General features: G+C 38.7%; 1 protein-coding gene across 1 annotated transcript; it reads right to left on the bottom strand.

Annotated features, from left to right (window-relative positions):
- Positions 1 to 3,040: 3,040 nt before the first annotated feature.
- LOC109238334 lies at positions 3,041 to 11,517 on the bottom strand. Its single transcript, XM_019404766.1, has 11 exons — positions 11,405 to 11,517; positions 11,074 to 11,321; positions 8,608 to 8,714; positions 8,407 to 8,532; positions 8,230 to 8,326; positions 7,514 to 7,588; positions 7,319 to 7,401; positions 6,910 to 7,056; positions 5,459 to 5,531; positions 5,022 to 5,373; positions 3,041 to 3,463 (listed from the first exon to the last, which is right to left on the bottom strand). Exons 2-11 carry the CDS (start codon positions 11,318 to 11,320, stop codon positions 3,388 to 3,390), a joined length of 1,383 nt encoding a protein of 460 aa, XP_019260311.1. The 5' UTR covers position 11,321; positions 11,405 to 11,517; the 3' UTR covers positions 3,041 to 3,387.
- Positions 11,518 to 11,761: the final 244 nt, after the last annotated feature.

Below are 11,761 nucleotides of genomic sequence, written 5' to 3'. Positions count from 1 at the left end.
GAAAGATGAAACCTTTATAGACCAATATATCCTACCGTGAACCAAAAGCCTTCATTACACTCCCGCAAAAGCCCTATATGATCTTGAGTTGAGTGAACTTACATTAGTGGTGACTCACATAAGTGGCAAGCTTATGGTACTTAGAGCCGGACTTGTGACCTTCCTTTGAGAGAGATGAGTGTATTTTCCACAATCCTCGTTCTGAGTGCTATAATCTAAAAGTGAGGTTTGCTTATGGAGAGTTGAGGGGTATGAGTTTGGGTTCCACAACGACCAATGTGATAGAAAGAGTTTTTTTTGATGAGTTGGGTCAACTCTTGATGCTTTTGTGTCGCACTAAAGCCATGGTGCTAAAAAGGTTGTGTATTGTTAATGATGCATTTTAGTTGAGAGTAATTGTTACTTGTTAGTCCCAGTTGATGCTAGATGAGGTTACTTTAGGGCAGCTGAAATTTTCCTTTCTTTTATCTTGAGGAGGTGGGAATTACTTTTGTTTGCTTGAGGACAAGCAAAAGCTTAAGTTTGGGGGAGTTGATAACTAGGGATTCTAGGCTATTTTATGCTCCATTTTGCTTAGGTTTTGGATTAAAAGTGTGTACAAGTATTCCCGAAAGCTAATTTATTGTGCTTGTTTGCAGCGTTTGGTTAAAACGAGACAAAGAAAGTCAAAACCAGCTCATAAAGGAGTAAAACCTGCACAAGTTCAAAGCTGAGTCGAAAGGGCGCTAACAGAGAAGAAACAGACGCGGACGCGGAGGGTCCACCGCGGAGGCGGTCTTGATTACGCTCTCAACGGTGGCAAGGTTCAGAGAGTACATTTTGGGCTTGCAAGTTACCGCTACCCGCGGTGAAATTGCGTGGCAGCGGTGTCTCTGTCGCGGCCGCGGTCAAGTTATCGCCCTCAGCGGAAGTGAGAATCAAAGAGCTCAGTCTGGAGCTCAAATTGAAGACCGCGGTCGGCGCTCATATTTCGCGGCCGCGGTTGGAGGAGCGCTAAGGAGGTAGTTTTTCCGCTCCCAGCGGACTCAAGTTCAGAACCAGCTAAAAAGAGAAGAATCGCGGTCCGCGCTTGCTTTTGCGCGGCCGCGGTAGTCCAAGCACTGAGGCGGTCCATTTTCCGCTGCGCGGAACCCTCGTAGGGGCAATTTTCGTCCAGAAAATTTAGCTGTGTATAAATAGTTCTTTTTCAGATTTTTTGGTCATCTGTTATGAGAGGAACACGTGAACAACAACTTTTTGTTATTTTGAGTAATTTTAGAGCTTGGTTAACCATTAATCTTAGATTCTTCTCTTGTAATTACTTTTTATGGGTTATATTTCATCTAAATCTTTGATTTCTTCTTTAATCATGAGTAGCTAAACCCATTAGCTAGGGTTGTGGCTCAACCCTAGTATGAATATTTAATGGGTCTTCAATTTTAAGGCTTAAATATTTATGGGTGAAGGATATTTGGCTTGTTTTATGTTTCAAATGTTAAATTGGTGGTTGCAAACACTGATTTGTGCCTTTTTGACTTAGGCTCTTCTTGAGAAAGAGAGACTAAGTCTAGGAAATTCAGGCCAACGAGGACTTGGGGTGCATTCAAGAGATTGATAGCCCCAATCAAAGGGTTAAACCTAGAGATAGTAATACCCGACTTGAGCCAAATTTGCTTGCATTGTTTGAACACCCAATTGGGCTTGAGAAAGCCAATTAGGGCAAAGTCACTCAAACTACCGAGAGGTATAGAGTGAGTAGTTACGTGCGACGGCTATATCATGATTCCAAATATAACAAATTTGCCCTAAGTTTTAGACCCCGTTAGATACTCACCTAGGAGTAAGTCACTTCCCTAGTGCCTTTCTACCAATTAAGAAAACCCTTACAAAAATATCATACTTAGCTTATTGTCCTACTTCATTAGTGTTAAAGTAGAATAGTAAACAAATAAAGAATGATTGGAAGTGCAATCAAGAACATCGCACATTGCTAGATTAGATAGGAACCCAATTCCAAACATATCTTAGCTCTCTGTGGAAATCGATCCCAACCCCTCGGGTAAAAGCTACATCGACCACTCTTGCCATTCTATAATGGTATAGGGTTGGAGCCGATCAGTCACGGGCGAGCAGTGAAATCAATTGATGATGCTTGTGTTTAGGTAGACTGCCTACATCACACCCACTTGTGATGCGGCCCTTCCGGACCCTGTGTAAAATGCAAGATGCTTTGTGTACTGGGTTGTCCTTTTTATGCTCTTGCATAAAAAACAACACTCTACCAGAACCAACATTGAGGAGATGCCCGGATGCCCCAGTTAGGAGGTGCGAGAGGTTGCATATAGTGGGTTTAAGGAGGGGTAGAGGAAGACCTAACAAGTATTGGGGAGAGGTGATTAGACATTATATGGCGGTTCTTCAGCTTACTGAGGACATGACCTTGATAGGAGATTGTGACGGTCGAAAATTAGGGTAGAAGGTTAGTACATAGTAAAGCGTAGTCTCCTTACAGACCGGTAGCTTTAGTGTTACTCTAGTTCTGGCATATATTTGGACTCATATTATTACCTGATTATTGTTTGTGTTTCGGTTTGTTAATATCCCGATGCTGCTATGTTTCCTTTCCATAACTTGTCCAATTTTTTATATTGCATTTCTTTACTACTGATATTGTGCTTACTTGAGCCGAATATCTATCGGAAAAGGTCTCTCTACCTATATAAGGTAGGAGTAAGGTTTGCGTACACACCATTCTTCCTAGACCCACTTATGAAAATATACTGTGTATGTTGTTGTAAAAGTGAATGTTCTGGGGAAAATTCAGCAACTTGTTTATACAGTTATATTTCGTCTTTCGCTTCCAGCCGAAAGGTAGGAGAGTTCAAGTCACAGAAAACGTAAGTGAAGGACCATTATTAATCACTTGTGGTTGGTAGTAGGACAAAAAATATAGTCATTAAAAAATTAAAAATATAATCTAGGGACTCCGAGTGTTGCAGTACGGTTTAAAACCATAGATATTAGAATATCACCTCGAATGTGTGTAACTTCACCAACTGTATGTTTTCAAGTACATGATAGTGTGATTGCTATTTGGAAAAGTAAACCAATGTAAAGAACCAAACATCTAGGGGAAAAAGAATTCAAATACATGCTACAGAAGAATACATTATGTGCTGCCCGCTATACCAAAAGAGATGGCAACAGAAGGAAAAGGGCATCACATCATACATATGTGCTGCCCGCTACACATGCTCTTAGTTATTCACATAAAAAGAAATAGATTGGCCTACCAACACTGTGAACTATTTCATTTACAGCATCTTCAAAGACTAATTCACTGGAAGGAGTACATGGTATATCCATGATCTACGTACATTGTATCTACAACAGTTTTCTCTTGGCTGCTCAAACTGAGTATATCTTTCTCACCTTCTTCATAGGCCTGCGACAGATTGGGCAAGTACCAGCAGCTTCTGCTATCCTGTAAATGTCAATTCATGGTGTTACCAGTCATGCATGGATTTTCCATATGTATTGTGCATTTACTTTGCAGTGTAGAACCACCAACGACTAAGTTAGTAGGAATTGTGGAAAATGGCTTGGCAAATACAGTAAACTTAGGTCATCCTCTAAGTCATAGTACAAAGTTATATGTACTTTAACAATTTTCCTGGATCCATTTTAACTATCAGTAGACTAAGACTTCAACTACATGTTTCTGCAATTTAGCTCGAAATAGGTGGGGTATTAAGTTTTTTTAGTAAGTACAGGCAAAATATTAGTAATAGCTAAATCTTAATAACCAACTAGATGGAGTTACTACAGAAATTTGCTGGAATGTGACCAGCTAGAGCTATCTCTTTAGTCTTTTTTAGTTCTTGTTCTTAATCACACCATTAAATCATTGGGATAAGATTCTCTTTCTTTCTTTCTCGGTTAATAAATACCATTGAACAGATTCTTAGAATTTGATGCATACTAAGTAAAGCAGCATGCCATCGCAGATTGAAACCCGAGTGCTTATGTAACCCCTAAAAAGGAAGGCAATATTACCTCGGATTGACGTACTAACTAGCACGGATCTTAATATACTAGAGCATAATGTTTAGCCTGTATTTCAGCGGCAGTATGACATTCTCATTTATAGTACTGGAACTCTACGGTTCTGATGATCAAAAAGACAAATCTTGAAGCAGTTTATATTGTGGGCTTCTTAATATAGCGTAGAAGGATTGATCACAGTTTTGCCCCCTTTCTTTCAAGGCTTGCACGAATGACAGTTCAATAAATGATCTTGAAATTTGTTCGCTGCCTTGGTGAAATTTAGAACAATGAGAGGGGGATGGCAAAACAGAATAGCCAGAAAAAGGGAGGGAGCATAGAAGATGAAATGGAAAAAAGGGAAAGGAGGAAGAGCAAAATCCATAACAGGATCTCTTGGTTATGGGAATGAGACAGGCAGGTGATAGTTTCCTTTGAGGGCGAAGCTGTGACTAATCCTAAGTTACGTCTTAGATATATGCCTATACTACCCCATCCACGTACCTAGAATAGTAACCCCTGAACCACATTTTCTCAATGAACAAGAACAATAATGTTCAACTTTCAATGATGAAGATGAAATGCCAGAAATAAGGGAGGGAGCTAGAAGATGAAATGGAAAAAAGGGAAAGGGGGAAGAGCAACATCCATAACAGGATATCTTGGTTATGGGAATGAGACAGATAGGTGATAGTTTCCTTTGAGGGCGAAGCTTTGACCAGTCCTACATTGGGTCTTAGATATATGCCTATACTACCCCATCCATGTATCTATAATAGTACCCCCGAACCACATTTTCTTAATGATCAAGAACAATAATATTCAACTCTCAATGATTAACTTTTTTTATTAGAGGACGGGTAGCTGTCGTGTCATGGCTTGCTGGTTTCTCTCATATGCATATAACCCATATTCTCTTGCAAGTTCTTAGTCCTTCCTTCTTGAATTTAAACTCAAAAATGAAGCATTTATAGTTTTTAGCGAGAGGAGTGGCATACCTTGTTCCACATTCAAAACAGGACGCATAGTGTCCGCATGGAAGAAAGAAGCAGTCCCTTGGCGCATCAAAACAAATTGCACAAAGACGGCGAATATTGCTGTTGTATTCACCATCTTTTACTTGTTTCCCCTGAGGTGCAGTGAGGTCCAGTCCATCTTCATTATACTCGTCCTCTTGTGAAAGACCATCATAAGAAGAACCCCAGCTTGTGAGATCATCATCTTTGCGTGAAAGAAGAGGGGTCTGCTGAGATTCCATCGGCCCCACTGGATCTCTAGTCCCTTCCTGACGAGTGGATTGCATATTATTCAAGTACCAGAATACCAGCCAAATGAGAAAACTCATACCACCTGCATTTGGAAAGAATGATGAATATGAAAAACGACAGGTTTTTCAATTAGGACATCAGATATTATGTAGAAAAGAGAAATATACCTACTCCAAGAAGATACGTGATCCATCGAGGTCCATAGGAAAGTTTGACACTCCACATACTAGTAGCTGTACCCTACAGGAATTTAAAAAAGCCTAAATTCATTCTCATGAAATCTGTTCGAGTTAAGGCCAAATAACTAAACGTACTCAAATAAGGATCTCTAACAAGATAAACTATAATCCTTATAAGGATGGAGTCATCATGACAAATCATGTGAAATCTTCAAACACAGTAATGCAATAGCTATATTAACTAGTTAAGTGCATCTTTAAAATCTAGTCCAGCCTTCAAACGATTGCTTGTTTGTGATGATGGAAGCAGAAAAGTTACTGCTTGGTCTTAATTCACTCAAGTAGTCTCCATTCAACAACTTATATAATACACAAACAGAATGTTAAGTCCCAAGCTGGTTGATTAATGAGTTGTGGTCTCCTTATATAGACTTGGGCAGTTCTCCCCTCGTGAGCTAGATTTTGGGATTGAGTTAGGCCCAAGGTCCATTTCTTCACATGGTATGAGAGTTAGACCCATCGATCCTGGTTGTTGTATTTCTCAACGTTAGGCCCTTGTTATGTTATCCAAAGTCCAGTTGGGTGTGCAGGGGAGTGTTAAGTTCCACATTGCTTGAGTGAATGGGTTGTGATCTCCTTATATGGACCAGTGCTATCAAAGGCGAAAAGCGCAAAAAAGCTCTAAGGTCCATTGGGGCTTTAAGCGCAAAGCGCAGATAAGCGTGGACTTTAATGAAAAAAGGCACAAAAGGGAGAAAAATGCAAATATGTATGTGTAGTCTAAGACTAATGATTATACATGATTTACAAATATATGGACAAAGAAAGTGAAGAAAAATTACGATAAATTGAAATATCAATTGTTTAGCATCGCCTCTTCAGGATTATGCTCATCGGCAAGGAAAAGTATCCCTTAAAGCCTTGATGACGACACAAAAGCGCCCACTAAGCGAGGCGAAGCGCTCAACATGTTTTGAGCCTCGCTTCAGGGCTTAAGCGTGCCTTTGACAACACCGATATGGACTTGGCAAATCATCCCCTCATGAGCTAGTTTTCGGGGTTGAGTCAGGCCCAAGGTCTATAACTTCACACATAACATACTATTCCGACAAATAAATTGTGAAGAGTTCCACATTGATGCTTTAAGGAATGGGTGGTCTCCTTAATATGGCTTGTGCAATCCTCACCTCTTAACCTAACTTTTGGGATTGAGTTAGACCCAAGGTCCAATTCTCTCTCGTAAATTAACTGAAGTTCTCAAGATTGCGTCCACATGAGGTTTAAAATTCACTGATCAAAGAAAGAACTTTTAATAGGAATAATACAAAGACTGCTAAAAACTGCAAATGTATTGATAGCAAAACTAGCACATTCATATTGGGTATATTCTTTGCTGAGAGAGTTAAACAAGGAGAACTAGAAAAAAACTGGTGACTTACTGGCCTTTGGGGAGGCGAAGTCAAAAGAGCAGCATTTCGACCGGCCAAAAAGAATCTCATACTACACTGTTTTCGTCTAAGGTTGCACTCATAGTAGGCACCAGTTGTATTATAGAGCAAAGCCCTACCTTTAATATCCAAACGAACCTGTTTTGCTCAAAACCAAACATGATAAATAACAAAAAAGAAGTAAGATAACGCAATTCCAGTGCAAAGCAGGAAACTACGAACCCACGCCCAAAGTAATTTGAAAAATCAGGGACATCACAATTTCTTTCTATCAATGTGATTAAATAAGTGTTCATCAGGGGGAAGGAAGTTCTAAACCCATACTTGCCATGAAGATTAATATCATAAGTGACAATTAAGACTTGGTAATAGTACAAAGCATTCAGTTTACTTATTTGACCTGCACAACTCCAGAGTTCAAGTTGCCCACTGCCACATAATAACTAGAGGATTTTCCTATGTCCTGGCTGATTGTGCCATTCCCTGCAGAAATGCAGTTGGTGCGATAAGCTGACTTCTATCTTTTGTGATGTACAGTTCTTACAACACCTTTTATGCAGGGATCATAAATAAATTAGCTAGTTTTCTTTCTTACCATGAATGACATTCCATGATAATGTAGTATTTGGATATGATGGGTCCTCAAGCCACTGCGCTAGCCCTTCGCTTCCTGCAGTTCATCAACTTTTAGAGAAAAATATCTAAGTGTTAGAAAACTGAAATGGAGCTAGCATGTCAGTATTCGACTAGCTATATTCAATAGGAAGATTGATAAGTCAGATAACCACCTTCCAAGGGAGTGAGCTACAAATATGGTTTCCCATTGAAGGGTTGGACCAAAATACACCCCTTTGATGGACTACTTTAAGAGGAAAACAAGGAGATAGATAGTGCCAGGGAACACTTGTTTTTGACCTTTGGTCTGAAAGGTGGGGACTGGGACTCAGGAGAGTCTAGCTTAGACAAAAATTATGGGTCAACTGTACGCTAAATGATACTACAAAGTAAAATATTCTTTGTTTTTCTGGATGAGCATCTAAGAATCAAAGATCACAATGCACTCAAGGATCATAGAAGCAATGCTGCAATAGTGAGGTGGACCGCACTCCTACTATGTTGAGGACTGTGACGAGTCCTCTACACTTGTCACATCCTATGATATATACTGCTAATGAGGTGAAAAGCCCATTGACTTGGATTGATTTGCTAAGTGTTGATGCTGACTTACAGAACATCCTAGTATAGATTCAAATTCACCCTTAAACAATAAATGGGACACTAGGAAACAAAAATTAACGAAGATGAACTTACCTTGAGCAATAATAAGGACTAAAGAATGCGAACTCGAGGAATTGACACTATATGAAATGTTTATTTGAGATCCTTGATTCAAGTAATATATCCATTGCTGTAAAATCAAACACAAGAAAATTCATTTAACCATCCTCAGCTAGGTATCAGAGAGTACAGAGAAATTTAATGTCATGCCTTGTTAGTGTTTGCAGGAAGAGAGGTTTTGTAAGCTTCAGAAAAAATTGTTAAAACATCAAGAGACGGATTTTCATAAAACCCATACACCGTTGGTCTAGTGTTTGCATCATCCATCTCTTCCACCTAGTAGGAAGACACAAATTGTTAAACAACAAACTTAGGAAATAATAAAAATGTAGGCTAAGGATACACATTTACCTTTATATTTTCCACAAATAAGGGATTGGGTTTTATCAGGATTGAGGAATTTGGTCCAAGCTGCAAATTGGATGGTCCATAAACCCCCAGTATCAAAGTCATAGATACTGAACAAAAGAGAAAACATTCATCAAGGCAAGCTCTGAAGTGTCACACGGTGTGTCTAGTGGAAGAAAAAAAAAAACAATAAAATGGAAATGGACAAGCGTATTAATGGGGAAACTCCCTATCAAAGTCATAGATACTGGAGAAAAGAGAAATTATTCCAACAAAGAAAGCTCTGAAGTGTCAAATAGTGTGTTTACTGGGAGGAAAGAAATAAGGGAAAATTGTAAGCAGAAAAAGCGTTGTAGTATAGCGTCCTTCTTACATTGAATTAAAGCTTTTAATAAAAATAATAACAAGAGCATGCTAGGGGACCTATTAGTATAGTTAAGTGATTCACTTGCCAGATATAAGATTGCACAATGTAACAGTAGTTAAAAGAAGTCACATGAAGCCATCAAAATACATGATTTTTTAATCATTTGGAGCAACACACTACCATTACCAGCCAGCCGTTCTTTCCCCCCAATCCATCATCAATGTACCATACTTACCTAATTGCAGTCGACTTCAGATGTCCATGAAATTCACATCCTCTAGCCAATTGTCATGACAATTATAGTTGTCATTTTGAATCCCCGTTCATTTTCATAAATTTGTTTCATCTTAAGGCCCAACATAAGAACTAGATGAGTGTCACATACATGCAAATGATAAGATGGATGTGCAGGCATACAAAATCAGACAAGATAAAAAATGATCTCACCACATCCGGTAGGAGGTGCAAGTTGTATACATAACGAACAAAATGAGAGAATGTCGTTTGAGATGGTTTATCTATGTCCTACTTAAACTTCAAAATGCAAAGGACTATAGGTGTGAAATCATAATAATTAAAGGTTTTAAAAGGGATGAGATAGACCTACAGTCACATGAAAAAAGCTGTCTAAAAAAACCTACAATCTCTCGAAATCCATGCAGACTTAGCCAAAACGGAATGCAATAGAAGCGAAAGATCCATATGGGCGACGCCTGCTAGTTTGAATTAAATCTTAATCATATTGGTATGCTTACATTGGGCCCGATTTTTGCTCGGAACTTTTTTAGTTTGTATAGATATATCAGTAGAAAATGTATATGATTTTTAGTGTTAGAGAGCCCCAAATTATTGAATATAGGAATGAAACAGGTCCAAGTGATGGATGATGAGGAATTCAAATAGCCAACCCGTTTTGGTTGGGATTGAGCTGTCGTACTCATTTTGTTGTAGTGATGGTGGTGGTGGTCTGTCATCTAAGAGAAAAACCATAGGCAGTCAACAAGATCAAAAGGTTTAACACCAACTGATTTTGTCTTCTTTTGGCATCAATTTTACATCACTAACTCAACTCAAGTTACAAGGTCCGACACAGTAGATTACATGATACTAACGAAACATAAATTGGCATCTAAAGGTGCTTATTCTAGGGAAGAAGGAGAAATGTGGAGACTCTTTGCAAAATGTGTACAGGATGTCCATTGTCGAGGAAGTCACAACAAGAAGATTGCAGGGCAGCTGGAAACTGTGAATTTCTATCCTTGATACTGTTTCATTGATGCCTAGGCAGGGGCGGATTTAGGACCCCTTCGTCTAAAATTACACTGTATCTCTATATATTATGTTTTGAATCACCTTGATATAGTCCAAAAATATAGCTTAGTGGTCAAGGGGGTTCAAAACCTATGTAAGGTCATTGGTTCAATCCCCCACTAGCTACAGTCTTTTTTAACTTTTTTCTTTTTTGAACCCCCTTAGCGAAAATACTGCATCCGCCACTGCCTCAAGGCCTCCAGTCCGGCAATTCTTTTTTGAACCACCTCAGCAAAAATCCTGCATCCGCCATTGAGCCTAGAAGAAAGATGTTGTACAGAAGAAGGGTAGTCTAGCAGAGTAGCAGTCATATAGCATTGTGAATGATGTGTCCTTAGCTTGGAGTTTTTAGGGAAGTAAGGAGGAGATAGAAGATAGTCGCTTATCAGTTTTCTAGAGGTGAGGCTGCTGATCATCTCTAGGGCGTAATAAAAAATTTACTGAAAGACTTCAAATTCTTTTTTGTTTGCATTCTTTCCACTTAAACTGAGGATATTCTAGGATTAAAAAAATCTTCAACGGGAAATAAGACACAAACGTACAAGGTAAAAATGAAATTTATTGGGAACATGATACTAGTATTTACTGGGACAGTAAATATTGAAATTTATCCTGTCTCTCTTTTTTTTTTTTCTCGACTAAAGCCATACACTAACTTTGATTTGTTAATAATGTGATCCATGAGATAACTCCTGCGTGCTAGTTGCCTGGACACCACGGTTATTAAAAAATTATATGATCCTAATAGTGCCAATAAATGTAACCATTGCAAAAACTTTGAGAAAAATTACCGAAGAACCAGAAAGTGAGAACAACAACTACGCAGGACCAGGTATCATCTCTCGTCAACGGCACCACGGCTTCCTCATTATCGGCCGCCGGGAAATACGGCGCATTGTGAAAAACACTATTCCTCTCCAGAAACGGCAACGGAGGCCTTCGATCGTCGTCGTCAATCACCGGAACTTCCTCCTCATCTCGCGATGTCGACGCGGACGCATCACCGGAAAATGACGGATTCCGATCTGATTCTTCCATTCTGAAAGGAAAAAAACGTGAAGAACAAGTTTGGGAGAAAATAATAGTAGGAATTTAATTGAGAACTAAATTGAATATTATTACTCTGATGAGAAGAGTTCATGATTGAATTCAGTGGCTTCACCAATCAGTCATATTTTTTAATTTTTTTTTTTTTGGTTGGGGGGGATATACTGAGATTCTGAATGGTAGTTGACAACTGAAAGTTTAGAATATTTAAGTGTAGCAGTTAGGTGATTACAGCCACATGCATTCCGCATTAAGTTTAACTAGTTTTAGTAACTATATCAAATTTTGATTTGGATTATTTGAATTATGTGCAAATAATCTTAAAATTAAACCTTCTATATGAAAATTATAAATAATTATTAGATATTAATTAAGAAGCAGGACATGAAACCATTTCTCAAATCTCATAGTGGATAACTTGTTTTTTTTATA

Source organism: Nicotiana attenuata, unplaced genomic scaffold, assembly GCF_001879085.1.
Source record: "Nicotiana attenuata strain UT unplaced genomic scaffold, NIATTr2, whole genome shotgun sequence".
Lineage (NCBI taxonomy): Eukaryota > Viridiplantae > Streptophyta > Magnoliopsida > Solanales > Solanaceae > Nicotiana > Nicotiana attenuata.
Note: the sequence above shows the minus strand (reverse complement) of the source record. Positions and strands in the feature narration are given on the sequence as shown.

Excerpts from the sequence above, each read along its gene's own strand:
- LOC109238334 (XM_019404766.1), bottom strand. The coding sequence starts at position 11,320 with ATGGAAGAATCAGATCGGAATCCGTCATTTTCCGGTGATGCGTCCGCG. Across the intron at positions 8,533-8,607 it reads TATTTGTGGAAAATATAAAG|GTGGAAGAGATGGATGATGC; the intron begins GTAAATGTGTAT and ends TCTTCCTACTAG. Across the intron at positions 7,402-7,513 it reads ATCATGGAATGTCATTCATG|GGAATGGCACAATCAGCCAG; the intron begins GTAAGAAAGAAA and ends GCATTTCTGCAG.